Here is a 22,007-nt window from a genome sequence, read left to right as displayed (position 1 = left end):
AAACCAGTAAGATGCTCTGTTTTCATTAATATGCATATACACAGAATTATAGAGACAACTACTCTATATTTTAGTTAATGAATGCTTTTTAATAAATAGTTGATTCTCATTTTATCTCCCAGCCATTAAAAACTAAATATATTCCATGTTATTTTATTCTAACATCTCACAATGCTGTCGCTCTGGTAAGATCTCAGTGGCCTGTGACATGCAGCTTCAGGTTGTAGAACACAAACATACACACCATCAGTCCTCAGTTACCCATGTAGGTGAGCTATCAAATTCTAGGTACAACAAGAACTACTCAGCAGGCTTGGCAGTAAGGATACAAACTTGAATGTGGGTATAATTTTGGCTGAAACTCTCCTCACAATGACAATAACCGATTTATAAAAACTTGACACTATTCTTGACACTTTTAAGCTGATTTGGATACTGCCACCTGACAGTTCAATTGTTCAACAGCTTAAAGTTTCTCTAGAGAGAAAAATGTAAGAAACTGACAAATATTACATTACAAAGCTACAGAGAGCCTTTCATAAACTTGTAAGACCATGCCTTGGTGTCAAAGCAAGGCCCCTCTACACACTGACACAGGGTCCCTCTTCACAACGTGCTTCACACTGCTTGGATGCAGGGCTCATTACTAATGTTCAAAGCTTTCCTACCTCTTACCTTTTTTTTTTAGAGTCTCCAGTGGTTACTTACGGGGAAAATGGGTGGGGGTAACCTACAGACGCACGAGTGACTCAACTCAGCTGCATCATAAAAGCCCCCCCCCCCCGTGTGGGACCACACAGGAGCTCCTGCCCAGGAGTCTGGCCCATCCTGCACCTGCCTCTAGGACCCAGCAGCTGTTTACTACTAATGTAGCAAGGAAGGGCATGCCTGGGTTTTGATTCAGGTGGATCAACAACTAGGTATAACTGGTCATCGAGTCTCTTGACCACAGATGATAGAAACTGATTTAACGAAAACTAAGAAGAGATTATGAGAACCTGTAAGCCCACTTGGCAGTGGAGGGGCAGAACCATATGTTCAAAGCCAGCCTGAGCTACCCACTGAGACCCTGTCTCCAAAAAAAAAAAAAAAAAAAACACAAGATGCAAGTTTACTTCTAAAGGAAAATATCTAATAGAAATAATTTTAAGGAGGAGAAGCAATGGCTCTGACCAAAGCACAACTTAATATTTAGAGAGGGGTGCTGTGGCTCATTGTGGGGGGTCTGATCCCCAGCACTGAAAACAAACAAGTAAACAGCACTTAAAATGCTTCGAAAGCACAGTTTAAGATGTCTGTGCCTACGGAATATAAATCCCACTTTTCTGAAAGCATTTTTACATAGTCAACACCATGGAGTGTCTCTGAATGAGCTCACCTATAAATGGGATGGAGGCCAGGGAATCACCAGGCGGACTGGTGTTTGAAGCCTTCCTTTCCTCCATCCTTCTTATATGAACCTCTCTGCGAGCATCGTTAGGCAGCCAGCAGGTGGTGTCTGACCCGGTTTCCTGGTCATTCACTGCCAAGATGTAAGACTGATGTCTTAAAGGCTGTGGTGTCTGGCGACCAGATGGAGGTTTTTCTCTTAGGATCACAGATTCTTTATTATCTAGCACATCTGGCTGCTGAATTTCAGCCTCCTGTAAGTTTAAATCTCCATTCCTTGGACTGGTAGATAATTCTAAATCTGAAGTTCCCAAGTTCTCACTGAGCTGAGGCCCTGTCTTAGCAGAAGTTCCGGGTAAACATGGGGACAGCTCGGTCCCCAGCTGGTGCTCGAGCGTGCTCTCAGGTCTGAACCATGTCTGCTGATTCAGTGGACTATGCTGATGCAGATGATTGACGGGCCTTTGGTCTTTCGTGGACACCAGAGAGTGCTGGCTGAAGGATGATTTTGAGACAGGTGCAGAAGGCGCTTTCAGAGAATTACTTCGGACTTTCACAAGTGGGGACCTGTCCTGTGAAACAGCCCGTGGCAGTGGCATCCCACTCATAGTTGGAAAAGTTCTGTTGGAATGTGGTGGTCTTAGGTCTGGTGGGATTTTTTTAAACTGTGAAACAGGTCCCACTCCTCTACCACTCAGTCGCCTGTTATCAGAGTTAACAACAGGGGCCACAGTCAAATTTGAACCTCGAAAAGGTTTGTGAGTTTCTTGCTGCCTGGGTCGTTCACAAATACCTCGTCTATCATCTTGCTCAGTGAATCCACTCCACTTATATGTCTGTTTTCGTTCCCCATTTGAGTCAGGCATCTGACTTTCAGAATTGACACTGGCTGTGGCTTCACCCTGCCCCTCGATGTAATCCCATGAACGAGTTCTATGATTACTAAAACTAACAGGTGGAGCGGTCAGTGCTCCTTGAGACGCGCTTCTTGGGCAATACTTCATCAGCACAGAATCTTCCAGTCTTTCCTGAGATACACTGCGCTGCCGGATCTGAACCGACTGGGGCACTCGATCATGAGAGGTGCTTCGACGTCGTCCCTGCGAAGTAGTGCGGGTGGGTACCACCTGGTTATAGTCTGCTGCACTCTGAGATGCAGCTCGTAAGCTGTCCAACCTTTCTTGAATTGTCCGACAACCAATGTGCAATCTCCTGTTATCAATGTATTCTTTATAAGTCTTATAATTTTTCCAGTCTATGTGCTGATGGGAGTTTGGGGAATAGTGATTGACAGGCACAGAAGGAGAATCCACAGCTTGAGGTCTACTACTTGAGACTCCTTCTAAATGTCCACTGTAATTTCCAGATTTAAGTAAAATTCCAGAAGGTTCCAACGATCTGGAGCCTGTGGTCTGATGACTTAGGTGGGCAGTGGGAACTGATGACGGTGATGTGGTTCTTGATGCTGCTTTTGAAGAGGTCTGCTCATTCACACCATACCTTACTTCTTCAGTTCTATGCGAAGGACCTGAATGGTTGTTTCTATTGGATAACAAGTCTACCACCTTCTCAGAAGGCACAATGACAGTCCTCACACTTTCACTGCAAACACACACTGCTGTGTTTGACTTTGCAACATCCGTTGGTGATGGAGGCACTTGTATTTCCATTCTATAAGCCCGGCCAGGTTGTGTCAGGACCGGTGTACTGGTCTGCTGTTTATTCGGTAAGGAGTCTGGAGGAGATATTTCGACAGGCTGTGCCGTGGCTGAAGGAGTGGATGGCAACCAGGGATAGCAAACTGGTGGAGGTTCAGGTATGTTACGGGCATTGCCACTGTAAGCTTCATTGCCTTTCAGGTAGGCATCTTGAGAATATGCCTGGATGAAAATCAGAGAAAAGTATCACAAACAATTTTCATGTTTGTAGTGCACTATGACTAAGCAAGCCCTACCTTAACCATGAATGATGCTTACTATGACATGCATGCAAAGCACAGCACATCCTCAAGAATTTTTAAAAAATCACCTTGGAAAATTAAGGCCCTAAACAGCCATGCTAAATATTTTCATATTTAAAGTCACTGAATGTGCATATTTGAGAAATTAGGTAGCATATATTAAAAACAAAAAATATGAAAAAGATAATTCATCTTTCTGAATATAAACTTTTTATTTTACTCTAACAACCATTACTCGATAAACTGGTCTTTCTTATGTAAGGCATTTCAACAACTAAGAAGCATGCATGCAGCTCTTATTTTTTTAATTTATAAATTAATCTAGCAATACTTTTGAAATTCTAAGAACTGAAATTTAATTAGAAAAACTCCACACAAGCAGAGCTCATGGATGCCACATAGGATTATGCACAGCCAGGCAGTTAGGTGTGGTGACTGTCACCCCTGATCAAATGAGTAACTCCTGGCTAGCAGCATATCCTGCCCTCACACTACACAGCCTGCAAAGCTCAAGGGCAGCTACCACACAGCGGCAAAGGATTAGGAGAGGGTGAGATACTTAAAAAATACAAATGCAGATAAATACGCTTTAACACCAGTTACAGAGCGCACAAACAAAGCATGATGGTAGAGGGGGAAGGAAAACCACGTACTACATACACGCTCTGCAAATTAGTATGATTAAGCAAACTTACAACTTTAACAGATTGGCTTGTGACAAATCTCTATGGAACATAACTTAAAAAACAAGGAAATGGCTACTGTGCATCTCTTACCAGTGCTGTGACATCCTTTGTAAATTGTAGCTAGCAGAAAATGGGAAAACACAGTAGAAGCTGCTTACTGATATAAAGACAGAATCATGTTGTCATATTGATGCTGGAAACAGCAAGCTAAAAATACATCTATAATGATTTCTCCGGAAGGCACCAAGAGAGTGAAGGGCAGTGGAGTGTAGGAATACCTTCAGCACCACCAAGCATCCTATTCTCAAGCTCTCCTCTGGGTCTCACTGGATCTGTCGTCTATGCTTGGAAGCAGAATACATCTAGTGGCACATATACCTGACAGGTATGTTCTCCAATATGTACAGCTATCTGATAATGTGCCACAAGCTTCCCTTCAACACGAGCAGCATCGCTGCCTCTCTCTTCCCCTGAGCTTCTTCATCCCTGCTTCCAGACTAAATGAATGCTCTATTATGCATTTAAAATAGTGCACCCTCCTCTTTCCTGGTAGATCAGAGCATAACCACAGGCTGTCAGCTGACTACAGACAACTTCACCATATGACAGGAGGAAACAACTGTTTGGTTTAAACAGATTATTCATTCAAAACTTAAGATCTTTCAACACAATGTCTTTTATAGTGTTTTATTCATTTATTAAATAACTATCAACTAGACATAAAAAGTCACTTCCAGAGTATAACTTGTAGTGGTAATAAGTATTACACAACACAGTCTTGAGTGCAGTTGAGAAATCAAAGCTAAATTTATAAACATAACACACACCGTAATATTTTTATAGCATAAACACTGTAAATGTGAATATGAAGTGTGTGTCTTGGCTATGTACCTGGACATAACAAGCCTAATTTTTTCACACTGATTAATGTCACTGCTTTTCTGCGACACGTGCGTCACACACACACACACACACACACACACACACACACACACACACACACACAATGACCTAAGAGAGCTTTAAAGATTCTTGCAGTATTTCCTGCAGTGGTGTCTCTACAGCCGGCAATGTCAGGAAAGCTGGGAAGCTTTGGCAAATCTCTCCTGCACTAGATAGAACACACTGTACTTGAAGAGAATATACACATACTTACTCCCCATAAAAGCCCATTTTTACCCACACAGGTTTTATACATGCTTGAAAAGGTCATTCTGCAGCAATTAAAAGGTAACTCATTTAGTCAAATTTGAAGAGGAACATTATCTATAAAATACTTTAAACGTCTATTTTCCTTAGATATAGCCAAAATTTCTACACAGAAATTCTGTACACTAAATTTGGGAACAAATGGTCTCACCAGTCAACCATCCATAGAGAAATTAACAAGTATTTTATTCCTAAGGTCGTTGTACTAGAGAATAACCCAGAGCTGTACATGGCAATCCCAAAAGCATAAATATATGGCCCCAACAAGTTAGGAACAGAAAACTCACAACTACACAATGCTTTTTCTCCCATGACATTGAAGATTGCTTTGGGCTCCATAATGAAAGACATATATTCATAAGAACAGGTCACTTGGATGGAATCAGAATATGTAATCTTTTGAGGCAAATGAACACTGAGTATAAAGATATGACTTTAAGTTCTGGGAAGAGAACTGATAATTCCAACTCGCTCACATCCGTAACGATGTTGTGCTTTCTCTCATGTGCTTGGTTACACAGCATCAACTCTTCCAACAAGTAATCATGGTCCAACACACCAGTGCTTTAAGTACCCATCAGGGAGTCTTTAAATTATCAGTGGGTACCAATTAAATGGCACAGAATACCCCGTAAGCAAAACAAAGCAATTATGTCCTTATATAATGGTATCTATTTGTATTCTTTTATGATACAGTCATCCTGTATGAAAAAAACATTTACCTGAAATTATATTATTTCAGTATCATTAAGAATTGCTTATGTAGCTACTCTTAACTTTTTCTTTTTAAACCCAAATGGATACTTCAAAATTAAAAACGAATTTAAATTCAATATAAGTACTTATGTAAGGCCTCAAGGTCCCCTGTGAAATAGTTAAGCCCCAGGATCTATACTAAAACACAGTATTTCTATGTAAGGTTAAAAACCAACCAGCCAAACAACAACAACAACAAAAAAAAAAACCATTTGATTCTATTTGCATATTAATAGTAACTCCAATAATGATGCTTGTTTTGGCCTGAATGAAAATGGTAACCACAGACCCATCAGGAGTTGCACTATAGGAGGTGTGCCCTTGCTGGAGGAAGTATGTCACTGGGTGTGGGCTTTGAGGTTTCAAAAGCTCAAGTCAGGCCCAATGTTACTCTCTCTTCACCTGCCTTTTCACTCTCTCACCTAGATCCAGATGTAGAACTCTCAGCTACTTCTCCAGTACTGCCTGCATGCTGCCACGCTTTCTGCCATAATGGACTAAACCAACCTCTGAACGGTAAGCTAGTCCCAATTAAATATTTTCCTTTATTAAGAGTTGCCATGGTCATGGTGTCTCTTCATGGCAATAGAAACCCTAATTTTAGCAAAACTTGTCTAAGATCCCATAAAAATTATGATTTCAGAGAACGCATTATGCATTAATTATATTTTATATACACTCTTAATTTCTAAATGGTTTAAAATCAGAGTTAAGACTAAGTATAAAGGTGGGGATTTCTTTTATCATCGAGGGTACATGTTTTTAAATTTTTAAGAGTAAATTTTAGATTTTTGTCTACCATAGTCTTTGACGCTGAGCCTAGACCTGCATGGCCATGCCACCCAGTGTTTACAACGCTTTGCACTATCCTTTATTGTATACTTGCTGTAAAGAATTATATAGCAGACTGACCTAGTTTTCTTCTAATGATTTTTCTTTGTATTTCAGTTTGTTTGTTTGCTTGTTTGAGACAACATTTCTCTGTGTAACAGCCCTGGCTGTACTGGAACTCACTCTGTAGACCAAGGGGGCCTGGAACTTACAGAGATCCACCTGCCTCAGCCTCCAGATGCTGGTATTAAAAGCGTGGACCACCACATCACTTCCTGATCTTATTAGGAAGCTATTTTGCCAGCTGCATGAAATTGTTTGCCATCCTTCATCTATCACAGAATTCTGCACTCAATTACGAACTTAAAAATTTAGGACAATACTAGCCACACGGTTCCAGCAGTATCTGCTGCGGGCAAGGAAAAGTAACTAAAGCTCATGACAATGTAGCTTTGAAGTGGTCTATCTTCACATCTTCTGATTCCAGGTTTACCTAATCTGGAGCCAACAGAGCATTAGAGAAAAGTCCTCCACCTCTAGTCTAGTAACTGGAAGCATCAGTCTTACTCACTAATGCTATTCTGTCACTACATTGCACCTACTCCTTTCTGGTTGAGTCTCCCCAGGCCCTAGTCCACATACTTAGGAAGAATATTCTGTGATCAATAGTGAGCCATTCCTAAATAAAGCTATTATGCCTTGAGGACACTTGGGGTTCATCTGCATGAATCTCAGCTAATTCATCTATTAGATATCAGCAAATAAGATGAATCCTTAGGGTCTCCTTACTGATGCTTTTGATTAAGGAAACTATTTAGGATCTTGTTGGGCTACATTCAAATTATAGCCCCTCTGGAGTGATATTTCATTTGTATTTTAATAAATAAAGCTTGCCTGAAGATCAGAGAGTAAAACAGCCCCACTGGTCAGCCATGCAGACCAGGCAGTGGTGACACACACCTTTAATCCCAGTAGCCACACTGAAACCGAGCGGTAGTGGTGCACACCTTTAATCCCAGTCCTAGACAAGAATATGAGATGGGAGGAGACAGCTCTCAAAGACAGTCTCATTCTGAGGACTCCTGGAGGCAGGGTTGCCATATCCGACTAAGGCAGAGGCTTAAAAGTCAGTGGCTGGCTGTTTTGCTTTTCTAATCTTCAGGTTGAACCCCAATATCTGTCTCTGGGTTTTTATTAGGTTTTTATTAATCATGCTACATCCCTGTTTTACTGAATTTATCTGTAAGTAAAAAACAAGTCACTGAGAAGAGATCATCACCACTTCCTGTATGTTAATGACCTGCCAAGTTCACTGAAAACATTATTTCAAGTGAAAGATTTTTTTTTGATATCCGTTGCTCCTTCTTACACTCAGGAAAGTGTTTTAGACTACACGCCCATTTCGTGCCCATACTGTTTCACTTACTCAAATGCATTTCCTACTAAGCTGCAGAGTCCATTCACAATGAACACTTCTAAAGATCTAACAACACAGTAACAGTTAAAAGAAAAGTTAGCATCTACTTTCTAAAAACTCTTATTTACATATCAAAAAACAAAAATTCGAATTCCTAAAGAAGTGCATACACACTCTGATGTTTGGCCTTGGAGTCAAAGGATACCCACAATGCAACTCAGCTTGATTGTTCAGAAGTTTCATCCTAAAGGGTAACATTAAGAGTCTCCTGCCAAACCGGAGACTAGGGGGTTAGCTCAGAGGCAGAGAGCCTCCCTAGCAAGCCCAAGGCCTCAGCTTCAGAGGAGCTCACTGAGGAATTATAAAACAGTCCCATGAATGACACTTAATTCCAGTAATGGACAACAGTCTCTCGTTCTCTTATAAAGCACACAGTCACACACTGCTGAGAGGGTGAGTCGGGTTTGATCTGCAACCTCTTTTGATGCAATCCTCTTCTTTTTAAAACCACCTTAATATTTATGTCTACAAAACAATTTCTATTTGGAGAAAGCTTACCACTTGGAGAATATCTTCATCCTTTGGCATAACACTGAGCTCCAGCGTGGTGTCACTGAAACGGAGCACAACACTGTCAGGAGGCAGAGGCTGACAAGAAACTCTAACTCAGAATGCTTTGTTTAGGGGCACTTTTAAATCATCACTTTCAAAACAAACCATATGAAAAAAGCTGATCGTACACAGGTAGGTGACATACAGAAGAGGGCACCCCACTTAAGTCTCCATAGTACATAATCAACTGAGCTGTCTTTATAATGAGTCGCTAATTCAGAAATAAAGTGTTACTTAATAAACAGTTTTAGGACAAAACTTGGAAAAATATCAGAGTATGAGTCTTTATTGATTATTTGAGCAATAAGATAAATTATAGGTTTTTATTATCAACTTAAAACTTGTTAACACAAAATAGCCAGGAACTCTTCTAGTGACTTTATTGCTTTGATGCTTTTAAGTTCTGGGGATTGAACCCCAACCCCTCAAATTTAACATTTTAAGCAGATTTAAACTTTCTAATTTTGAAAATTCCATCTTAGCCTCAGAAGTGGTGAACATAATTTCTGTTTTCAGCATCATCTCAACTATTTGTTTTATCACTAGGATTTAATCTTAGAACCTTATAGGTACAGCTTAAAGCGTTTTTCATGCTGGCACTGCAGATCTCTGTTGGGGGCGGCTCCCTGGGTTTGCACAGCGCAGTGCGAGATCATCTGCCAGACCCTGGTTTGATCTGCAGCACAGGAAAGAAAAGGGGAGGAAAGAGAGGACTCAAGAGGAGCTGAGATGAGCCCTATGACATGGCCTGCATTCATATTTAGATATATTAAGGATAGTGGAGCTATCTTAACCTATTATCACAGCTTCCCTTTGATACCCTCAAAGACTAATAAATAATCCCAATGGAAAATAGAAAAAAGTTCAAAATTCACTACTTTGTATCCGTTCAGGTTGATAAATTTCAGGAGGTTGGTAAACCAATGAGCCACTGGTGCAAACACATCTAACAGCCCCTGCGTTCCAGCATTTCAGGAGGTGAAAACACACATATTGTACAGAGACGTCCCCTGCAGTGACGTCACTGCAGCCCTGCAGCTTCCAGCTGCTCTGCCCCTGCTACACAACTTTCTGAAATAAACTAACATCATAAAAGGCTTCTCTCTCAGTATCAAATTGCTTGTAGCAGAAATTTTAAGACTACTATTCTCGTGTTACTCTGAAAGATCTGTACCAATAATAGAAGAATTATGTGGATTTGGGGAAAACAGAAATTAGGTTATATACTGGCATGCTGGTGTAGGTGTGATGATCTGGTTACTGGAAAGGGAGAATGTGTACACCTCCCGCTGCCTCTGCAGAGGCTTTGCCTCCAATACCTACATTAAAGACTTGGCTTCTCTAGGAATTTCATTAAATATTAAAACATCAAATAGAATACTCTGAGATCAATTAATCATGATCATATCATTTCATTGTAAAAACATCACAATGCATTAGGACATTAGTATAAATAATTTAAACTATGGCACAAACTGCTGTAGACATAGCTAGAGACCCTGGATAAAAACCTTAGGAAGGTGGGGAGACAGCACAAAGTGCCTGCTGAGCTCCAGGAACGAGACTCTGTCTCAACAGGGTGGACAGTGTTCCGGAGGAAGAAGATGCCCCATGTTGTCTTTGACTGAGACATACCTACACAATCTCACCTTTTAGAAAATAAAGAATTTCAACTGAGTTATAAACAGGTGAAGAAAGCAAAGAGGAACCATTCAATAATTCAAAAGTTATGGATTTGAACTGGGGAAGAACCTCTTAGAAAGGAGATAGGATTGGAAGTCAGAGCCAGAGTCATGCTAACGCTTGATAGAAACTCAATATCATGACCTCTTTGACTTTGGATTGTTTTTTGTTTTTGTTTTTCTTAAAAAAAAAAGTTATTTAAAATTTTTTAAGTGTGAGAGTGAAAGAAAAAAAGAAGACTAAATTGTCTTTGTGACCCTCCAGACAGTTATTCTTTAAGTGTGTATTTACCTTTAAGGCTCAAAATTCTGTCCTTCTGTACATTGCAGGCAAGTGAATTTAAAAAGAATAGCTTGCTGAGATTGTTAAAACAAATGAAGGAATACAAGCTAATGATTTTATTCAATAAGACTGTTAGGTAAAATACATTAAAAAATATGCATCTCACTAAGATTTTTTTTTTTTTAGAAAACCAAGTGTCCATTTATTTCCAGATTTATTTAAGCAAATTACATATTTGTCCTTTCAAATTAAAGTGGAAAATTCATATTATCTATACTATGTGCTCTCAAACCACAAAGGATTTTACATTGTAACCATTACAAATTGGCAAGCCCACTAAGCAATGAATGGGCTAATGCTTGGCAACACCAGATCCATTATCCTCTGAAGGAGAAAGTTCCATGTCACTCCAGTCCCTCACAGGGCACAGCTCTGTACGAAGCCTACCTGCTCAACAGGGTTTTAACCAAATTAATCAGTTTTCAAGAATCCTACCTGTTCTGAATGAGAGCGATTACTTGGGAATAGGTCTTTCCTATGACACTTTCTCCATTGACTTTTATAATCCGGTCACCTTCAAAGAGTAATTACAAAGAATAATTAAATAGAAAGGAAGAAAATAAACAAAGTAACACATCAGGAACTCCAGAAAGAATTCGCTTTGAGTAACTGTAAAGTAACTCCCCAGACTGCTCCATCTCTTTGCCGTTCTAGTGGTGCTGGGGTCAAACTGCTTGCTACCTGAACTACACCCCACACCCAATGTGCCTTATTTTTAAAAACTACTTGCATATTTTTAAGTACCTGTTAAAAAAATAAATCTCCCTGTTGATGCCTCCAACTTCTCATGAAGTACAGCCATGGTGCAGGTAAGAATTCTGATACTGATGACCTTAAACAGCAATGGTGCCCAGATGCTCTCCTGTCCTGTCCCCAGCTACTCCTCCATCTCCCATCAGGCTTCAGGTGATGCTAACGTTTCAACAGGGTCATCTGATTTTATCTACTCACTTTTTACAGTGTTCTTCCAATCTACATATCTGGATAATTGATAAATGTGCTGGGAAACTTAAATACAAATATATGCATTTTTTTTACTTTGAATCTATTAATTTACTCTTCATTTTAATGGAGGAAAATATTGTATTACTCAAAAAAAGAATAAAAAGGCAAAAAAAAGAAACAAAGGACAGAAGAATGGGAAATAGAAATAAAGTATTTTTTGTGTGTTTATCACACTATCTCCAACTTATTGTCTCAAAATTGTCACCTGGAATATGACAGGTGACATATTCTAATGAAATTCTGCATGTATAGATATTAATAAGCATATTATGCATATTAATGATACTAAAATAAGGGTTACTTTAAATATGATTTGGATAATTACAATGTAGCCTAGTAAATCTCAGTAGTGGTACTCACTACTTATTTGCAGCTGAATATATACTTTATTCAAAGAGAACTAAAAGAAGCATACAGAGGCTGTCAATTTCTATTTTGAATTGCTTTATGCATTAAAAACAACAAAAATATTCTAAAGTATTTTCTAAGCTTTGATTTTGAGTTAATTTTATTAATGTCACAAATCAAATTAGCAAGATATAGTATCAAGCAGCTAATAATCTCCCTGTGTTGACCACCACGACTGACACCTGGAAATGAAGGAACTTGCAAGTATTCAGGGGAGCTCAGCCATTCTGCAGGTTACCTGCCTGATCAGGGTAAGATCATTTCAATTACACTGAAGAAGTCTCTTCATCAGTTTGTTGTTTTACAATCCTTTTGTCAAAATCCAACTGTAGATTTCAAAGAGACTGCAAGTCTGTGTCTTAACTAAAAGTGCCCAGATTGTATCAAGTTTCGTTGTTCTGTCTGTTCAGCTACATCCACTGAGTTTCAAGAAAGACAGAACTAAATCTCAGCAGCAGCAGCAACAACAACAAAAAACAACAACAACAACAAAAACGTGAAGAGAGAGAGAAAAGTACATAAAAGAATAGAAAAGGGAAAAAAAAACTACAGGAAAAGATGTGTAAGGGAAAGTAAAATAAATGTACGAGACACTGATGACTAGTACCTGTGCATAGCCCAGCCTCAGAGGCAGGCCCGCCTTCCTTCACTTGTTTAACAAATATGGTATCCATCGGCTCCAATCGGTTTCTCTGCTTTCCTAGGAAAGAGAAAAATCCCGAGAAATGGTTTTGCTTCACAGCATTTTAATAAAACTCCCAAACATAAAATGAGAGTTAATTAAAACAAGAGTAGAGATTTTTCAGAGTATTAAACACAACCTGAATCTGGATGTTAATACAAGACTGTAGGAATTTTCCTTAAATGAGCATTTATTTGCTTCTGCCATAACACAATAACAATCAAATTGAACATAGTCTGTGTATTTATGACTAAATTATATGCTATGCATATCTCACAGCTCCTAATTCCCATAGTTAATAAATATAATGACCACTAGGGCACAGAGGACCAAGTCTTGAAGGGATGAAAGATGTTCAAAGGTCACAGAGCTAACATAAGCCATAGCTTGTTACACAGGTACACTCAGACTACAGTCTTCTAAAACTAAATTGTGCTAACACTGAAGACATTCCTTTCTTCTAAGGGGTGATGGGAAAAATAGGACATAAATAAGTGACAAGATAGTATAAAACTTGGTTAAAGACAGACACAAAATGGAGCGGTGACAATAAGAACAGGACCAACATGAATACAGTCAGTGTAGTGGTTTGAGAGAAAATGCCCCCCAAACGGACAGGCACTACCGGAGGAAGCACGGCACTTTGGGAGCAGGCTTTGAGGTCTCTTTTGCTCAAGTTCAGTGTGACAGTTGACTTTCCAACTGCCAGCGAGATGTGGGACTCTCAGTTTCAGCACCATGTCCGCCTGTGTGCTGCCATGCTCCCTGACATGATAATAATGAACTGTAAGCTGCCAATTTGCTTAAATGTTTTCCTTTATAGGAGTTGCCATGGTCATGGTGTCTCTTCACAGCAATAAAAACCCTGACTAAGACAATATTTCACAAGCTGTGGTCCACAGACCCTCCTATAAATAGATACACAGATACCCCAGCATTTATGGAATAAAAATTGTATAGGAGCCAAACAGAATTTCATTTTGTTAACAAGTTTCCAAGGTGACCCTAATACTACAATGTGAGAAAAACAGTTTCCAAAGAAGTAGATGTCAAGGAAAGAGTCAAATAAGAGAGAACAGGCCAGCTGACTGATAAACACCAGATGAGCCTGTGGAATTAAAAAACAAAACAAACCCCACAGTTTTCAAGGTTAGGACCATTGTGGCCTGCACCACCTGGGGCTGTGTTAAAAATGCTGGTCTGGCCAGGTGGTGGTGGCCTTTAGTTCCAGCACTCGGGAGGCAGAGGCAGGTGGATCTCTGTGAGTTCAAGGCCAGCCTGGTCTACAAGAGCTAGTTCCAGAACAACTAGGACTGTTACACAGGGAAACCCTGTCTCATAACAAAACAAAACAAAACAAAAACAAAAACAAAAACGAAAAAGAAAAAGAAATGCTGGTCTGTAGACTGGCTCCAAATAGTCTGAGGTTAGCTAGAACCACTGAAGTAGAAGACACAAACCTTTAAAGAAGAATGTAACTGAGTAACAAGGCATACGGTAATCTAATGTTACTTACTAAACAGCAACACTGGGGAGGAGAGGGTGCCACATATGAGAATCTCCATTATAGCCACATGAAACTGTCTATCATGTCTGCACAAAGGAGGCTCGAAAGACATTTCTCAGTAACAGACCACCAATCGGTCACTCCTGTTCATACCTAGCTCTGTAATCCGAAAGACACCCTCTAAAGCAGTAACTCAACCACCTAAGCCATCCTACTATAGTAGCAATGCTTATGTTTCAGAAGCCAGCAGGCATGGTTGGGAGCATTCAGGGTGGTATGGTCACAGACCCCTTTGCCACTTGAAAATCTCTGTTCATAACTTGGGTTCACTGAAAGTATCACTACAAAAATTGTATATCTGTGTCTTTATTTGCTGTATTTGTCACTAATAGAGCTAATGGTGGGAAATGTATCATTCTTTCTGATATCCACAACAACTAGAAAATGGTTGGTACAGAGCTGGCATCTAATAAGCACTTACAAAGTTGATGAATAAACATATTAGTCTAACTCTCACAGGCTTTGGAGATAGGAATCGTGATCCAAAGACTGTCATGACTGAGCAGGAATGAGAAACGAAGAATTCGGCAGAGGCAGACTAACGTGGCGTCTCAGTAACTGACATTAATCCAGCTTTATTTACACAAGCCCACTTACAATCACAGTCATGAGCCCAACATTCTGTCAGTGACAAACTATACACAGCAGTGGCTATACCACACAGCACTCGGTGTGTGAAGGTCATGCTGTCTATCTACATTTCTAGCTGTTTTTTCTTTGTAGTGCTGGGATGGAACCTAGGGCTTGCACTTTAGGTGAGAGCTTTGCCAATGAGTTACATCCCCATCTAGGTATGTGCACACTAACTCAGCAACAAAAATCACCTAGGGACATCTTCTCATAATTGAGGTGATGCACAGATGCAATTTCTATGAAGAAAAAGTGTATTTCAATTTGAGTTATTCAAAATGCAAACACTGAATTCTAATCCTGAAGCTAGGCTGTCTAGATCCCTTTGTGACCAACCCAACATTTACAACAGCTCGCATTAAAAGAAACCACTTGTCCTTTTGGCTAAAGATCTGAGGATTTAACATTTTGCTTTACCAAGACATTGCTTTCACAGGAAGGTGTGTAAAATAAAAGACATTTGTTTTTTTTATTGATGTCTCTCATCTGTCTCATTTAAAAATATAAACCATAGAGGCTATGGTTTATATATATGAGATGGCTCAGCAGTTAAGAGCCCCAGCTGCTCTTACAGAGGACCCAAGTTTGATTCCCAGCACCCACGTGGCAGTTCCAGGAGATCTGATGCTTTCTTCTGGCCTCCTTGGGCACCAGACATACATGTGGTACACAGAGATACATGCAGGTAAACACACATACACATAAAATAAAATAACAAAATATTAAAATAGAAATAAAAGGGCTTGCTGCAAATTGTATTAAATACAAATGATTATTGATACACTCTACAAAATAATAAGAAGTTAGTTGGGTAGCAATGTGATGACAGTTAAAAATTTTGGTAGCAAAGTTTACTTACACAGAGGAGAGATGAGCAAAACAATTTGGGCCTAATGTCTACAAAAGAAATACTACTTTTGCAATGGCTTCTTTTGTAAAATCTATCAATTGTTATTGATAAGTCTATCATCACACTATGCCTAAGGACCTATGGAGGTGAAATAGATTAAAAAAGAGGCCAACAATATCAATAAACCATAACATATGCTGAAAATGAACTTTCTTCTAAATTCTACCAGGGTTTAATCTAATCCCTCCTATAAAAAAAGAAAACCGTTCTTAATGTATCCCTTAAATAAGCAAGTCTCAGTAAGAATTTACATGTCTTCAATTTCTATAGTCAGATTTTATATTTTGAGTTAAGACATTTGGCTCATTAATTTTAACAGTACACACACACACACACACACACACACACACACACACACACACACACACACACAGAGACCGGGGGGGGTGAAATTCTGTTTGAACTTGAGCTCAGATGTATCAAGCCAGGCATGGTGGTACATCCCTATAACTTAAACATTCAGAAGGTGGAGGCATTAGGATCATGAATTTGAGGCCAGCCTAGCTAGAGAGCAAGCCTTGTCTTAGATGAATGGACAAACGAACTAACTAACGAATGAATGAATGCTAAAGAGACTGCTCAGTAGGTAGAGTGCTTCTTGCTGAGATGAAAACCTGAGTTTGGATCTCCACCACCCATATAAAAGGCACATGGCAGCACACAGTTATAACCAGCCCTACACGGGCTGATCTCGGGGACACACTGACTGGCCAGCCAGCTGTAACCATGAGCTCCAGGTTCCGTGCAGTATGACTCAAAACACAAAGTAGAAAGTGATAGAAGATGAAGGCCAAAATTATTTGCATTTCTGCATAAGTATGTATACTCACATCCACACATGTACAAAAAACATGTATACGCCACATATACACCAAGCAAACAAAAATAGGATAATAAGTAAATAAAATGTGTGTCATTCAGTCTCCCCAGTCATTAGGTTTTGCAGATCAGTTTCTGGACATATAAAACGAAAAATCCAAACTTGAGTTTTAATAATCCAACAGGGAGACTTTGCCTGTTTCCTTCCAGACAGCTGCCTTGGTGATTCTTACAAAGTCACTTCCACTTTCCTTCCTTTACTTCTCCATCTCTTGACTTTTTAAAGACACACAGAACATGTTTAAAGGTCAAGTATCATACTCTAGTATCTTTTTATTGACCTTCTCTAAGTTTTTATATTAGCATATCTGTGTAACTAACTAAATCTTTATCTTTGCAGAAAATAAGCACATGAAAGGGTCTTACATGGGTGCAAAAGGCTAAATGAAGTGACCACACCTGACTAAGAAGGCATGGTGAGCACACATGAACTGACTGAAAGCTCAGGACAATATTTAAAATCAGAGAACACATAAACTTTACAATAATGAGATCAGTTGCACTTAAGTAAAAAGAATTAGTAATATACAGGGAGGGGGAACCATCCAATTCTGAATGTCCAGGGGAGTCGGATACTGTGCCCAGGATAATGGAGTACTTCAGAAAAACTTAGGCCTTATACCAGAATATACAGCTTAAAACCCCACCTTTACCATTTACTTTCCAATCCAGCTACCAAAATTTGTAATATTTGATTAAGTTCTAACTAATTAATTATTGGTTATTGATATAAGCGTCAAATTTAACTGAGCGCTCTTTATTTTACCTGGCAAGTATTTTTTTAAAAGATTTTTATTATGTATACAGTATTCTGTATATATGCCTACTCGCCAGAAGAGGGTACCAAATCTCATTACAGATACTTGTCAGCTACCATGTGGTTGCTGGGAATTGAACTCAGGACCTCAGGAAGAGCAGTCAGTGCTCTTAACCTCTGAGCCATCTCTCCAGCCCCCTGGCAAGTATTTTTTACATAACTTGCTTACATGTGCCAGTTTACTCAGTTGCATAGCAGTAACAACAGTAATTATGCCTACCTGACAAAGTTGCTGTGAGCATTAAGGTATTAAATAATATGATTCTGCTCATTTTATTATAAACCAGGTTTACAGACAAGGTTTACACACAGATGAAAACAAGCCCTGTGAGAAGACACCAACCTTTTATCCCTGCAGGTAATCAGAAAACAATGGCTGAGAAATTATCCATTAAACTCAATAGTCACATTAGAAGGAAGCTGAAGAGCACAGTTAAAAAAAAAAAAAAGAAACGAAAGAGAAGAGGGCATAAAGGTATAAGCACAAAATGTTCCAATATCCCTGTTGTGAACTAGATTCCCATCTCCAAAAAGATTGGTGGCTCAGACTGAATTTGACATCTCTAAAGTCAAGAGAGATGACTTAAATCTATAACAAACTTCTTTAGATAATGCTCAAATTGAAATCACCTGCAGCATTTATTTTACCTGAAAATTTTAGGTATGAAGGTACACAGAGTAGACAGATGGTAAAGAAATAATCTTTGACCTATGGCAGTGTGGTGGTTTGGTGGCAAAGGGAATGTCACTATTACGAGGTGTGGCCTTGAAGTAGGTGTGACTTTGTTGGAAGAAGTGTGTCACTCTGGGGGTGGGCTTTGAGGTCTCTTTTGCTCAAGCTTTACTTAGAGTCACACAGAAGTCCACTTTCTATTGCCTTCTGATAAGATGTAGCCAGCACCATGCCTGCCTGCATGACGTCATGCACCCTTGCCATGATGATAATGAACTGAACCTCTGAAACCTTAAGCGAGCTATAGTAATTAAATGTTTTCCTTTAAAGACTTGCTGTGGTCTTGGGGTTTCTTCACAGCAATAGAAACCCAAACTAAGATGGCCAGTTACAAAAACAACCCTGAAAGATTCGTAAAGTAACAGATCATGCCAACCATGGAATTCTATACTTCTAGAACAAACTGATGTACCTATGATTGACTGAAAAAAAAAGTATTGCCATGTGTATACAAATATACAATTATATTCATATTGCCCAGAAATACAGCAAACAAAAGCAGCTAAATAAATGAGATTATATTAAACTAAAATGAGTCTGCATAGAAATAGGAAATAATCATCACAGTCAAAAGATATCACATAGAACAAGATAAAATACTGCAAATTACACCTCTGAAAAAAAGTCAATAACCAAAAATATTAAGAAACTACAAAAACTCAATAGCAAAAAAAGAAATCAACCCAATAAAAAATGTGCGACAGATGTAAGCAGTCACTTCTCAGCAGACATATTATTAGGTGGTCAACACAGAGTGAAAGCAAGCGTTCCACATTACTAAGTAGCAAAAAAATGCAAGCCAAAACCACAGTGTACTAGAAGACAAAGGTAACAAGTGCTGGCAAGGACCAGAAAAAGGGGAGACCTGTCCACTGGTGGCAATTAGAGTGGTACAGATGTCTTAGAGTTTCTACTGCTGTGATAAAACACCATGGGCAAAAGCAACTTGGGATTGGAAAGGGTTTATTTCTCTTACAGGTCATACTCCTATCACTGAGGAAAGGCAAGGCAAGAGCTGGAGGAGCAGGGGCCTAGGAGAAGCACCACTTAACTGGCTTGATCACTATGGCTTCAATGGCTGTTTTCATATATAACTCAAGACCACCTGTCCAAAGCTGTCACCATCCACAGTGGGCCGGGTTCTTCCATCAATCATTACTAAAGAAAATGCCAGGCAGAATTGACATTATGGAGGAATTTGCTCAATGAACAGTCCTCTTGCAACAGGGACTGATTGATTGATCAATAGTGGCATGCATGCCTTGCCAGAGACTGATTGACTGATCTAAATAGGGGAGTGGAAAACTCCCAAAGGAGGGTGGGAGATAAATACAGAAGGAGGGAAGAGGGTAAAATTAACAGTAAGGATGTCAGAAAAATATCATAAGGGAGAAATTATACTATTAATCTATCAACCTAAAAATATAATACACCTAAGTTTGAACATACATAAACAAACACTGTTTCAATGAAGTTATCCCATCTGAGCTGATAAGGCTCCCCTCAAGAGCCATAGACTAACAAAAACCATAACACCAAGCATGGGAAGTCCTCTTATTGGTCAAGGTTGTCAAAGAGAGTCCCAAAACATTGTAAAATACTGCTGTAGTCCCTGGTTGCTTCCAAGAAGTGGAAGTTAAGTCACTATTGCTAAGTCATCATGCACTGAATTTGATATAGCTGAGCAGATCCTCAATTAACTCATGAAGTTGGAATATATGGCTGAGCTCATTCACTATTAACTCATGAAACTGAATGTAAAGTTGAGCAGATCCACGACTAACTCATGAAGTTGAATATATGGGCAGATCATTTTCCACAGAGGATTCGAGTTGGGCCTGAGCTGAAAGTCTCCTCCCTGAGAACGAGCTCTCATGATATCAAAATATGTCACAGAAGCCTCCAAAGGGGAGGAAGCAACCAATAGTCTTACCCAGCTATGTATGATGCCTACAAACCACAACAACCAGCATGGCATGACGTACTATAGTGGCATGCATACCTTGGCAGTAACCAACAGCAATCTAATTGCTCAACAAGAGGAAAGTAATGCCTGGTCCTGGAAATTTAGCCAGTTACCTGGGACTAGTGAAGTCATAAATCTTGGAGAACCTGTAATTGCCTCTTTCCTAAGTAGGCATAACCCCTAACCACATATTAGATATTTATCCTCATGCCCACAGATAAGTGCAGTCCTCACCCTTCATCAAGGGAACTTCTCTTTGCAACAGATGGAGATCATTATATAAAATTACAGCTGATCAAAATGCAGAGTTATGAAGCTCAGTTCCAAAGGTACATATGAAAGAATAACTCCTACATCTAAAGCTCAGGGATTATTGCCAAAGAGGGGCAGAAAAATTGTAAAAGCCAGAGAACAGGATGTTTGCTGTAAAATTATGTCTCCTAGAAATGTCAAAGAAGCTATACCCATGAAGTCACATTGGCAGAAAAGCCCAAACATGAGTTGAACAAAGACAATGCCAATAAACATGCTAACACCGAGGGGGAAACTAATGTGTCCTCAATCATAGATGAAGACTCACAGACCACTAAAAAATGCTCAAAATGGGAGAACCAGCTTTCCAAAGCAAAGAGTACCCCAGTTGGTTAATCTTGGAAACATACACGAGTAATGTAGTACGGACTGAGCAGGTTGTATTTGTAGATTTAGGAAGAAATACACACACACACACACACACACACACACACACAATCAAAAATAGTAAAAACTACCAAAGAAAAGAACCAATGAATTTTAGAGTAGGGAGGTAGGTATATAGGAGAAGCTGGAGGGGGAAAAGAGAAAGGAAAAAGTGTAGCAATTAAAGTATAATAATCTCAATAAAAAATAAAACTATTTGTAAGGTTTAACCTATAAAATAAATCTAAATTCCTTTTATGTACTCATTTTCTTCACATGGCTTTTAACTATCAAAATAATCTAACACTGAGAATTTGGAAAAGAGCTCACTGAAAATTCTTTTAAGGGAACCATGGAGCCTCTGGCATTGTCCAAGTCCACTGAGTCCACTTAGTTTTTCAAAACTAAGATCAATACAAATAATAAATAACCATTATATACATAAATGCAAATTAACTGGGACCGATAAATTGCAGTAAGCTATTAGTCTATGAGTAAAAATTACATTGACAAAAAACAAATAAACAAAAAAACAAAGAGACCCTCTTCCCAAATGGCCAAATGGCTCTATTCTAGCATACGTCAAGTTGACATAAAACTAATCAACACAACCATTACAGAAAACAGTATAAAGTATTGTCAAATAAATAAATGGGAAAAAATTCACAAGACCTAGCAATCCCATTGCTGGTTATACAGCCAAAGGAAAAAGATCAGCGGAAGCGATGCCCATGCTTCGTGCCTCTGTACCACTGGCACTAGCTCTGTCACCAGGCTGAGCTTGAACTCAGAGCAACCCTTCTGTCTCAGACTCTCAAGGCTGTGATTACAGGCACAAGTCACCACA

The 22,007-nt window shown here is 39.2% G+C and overlaps 1 protein-coding gene across 9 annotated transcripts in view; it reads right to left on the bottom strand.

Moving 5' to 3' along the window:
* The window catches only part of Arhgap21 (Rho GTPase activating protein 21), a 128,002-nt gene that overhangs the window by 33,105 nt on the left and 72,890 nt on the right, over positions 1–22,007 (bottom strand). For 5 of the 9 annotated variants that reach the window (XM_087896323.1, XM_048461062.3, XM_087896324.1 and 2 more), the window contains exons 5-9: positions 12,906–12,998; positions 11,321–11,399; positions 8,807–8,861; positions 4,126–4,155; positions 1,379–3,269 (exon numbers count right to left, since the gene is read on the bottom strand). In XM_087896323.1, the coding sequence (XP_087752449.1) occupies positions 1,379–3,269; positions 4,126–4,155; positions 8,807–8,861; positions 11,321–11,399; positions 12,906–12,998 (2,148 nt within the window). The remainder of the gene's footprint in view (positions 1–1,378; positions 3,270–4,125; positions 4,156–8,806; positions 8,862–11,320; positions 11,400–12,905; positions 12,999–22,007) is intronic. The other 4 variants (XM_087896325.1, XM_085699007.2, XM_085699008.2 and 1 more) reach the window with 2 other exon arrangements.

Source organism: Myodes glareolus, chromosome 14 (genome assembly GCF_982192425.1).
Source record: "Myodes glareolus chromosome 14, mMyoGla1.1, whole genome shotgun sequence".
NCBI lineage: Eukaryota > Metazoa > Chordata > Mammalia > Rodentia > Cricetidae > Myodes > Myodes glareolus.
This window is presented reverse-complemented; position numbering and strand designations above follow the sequence as displayed.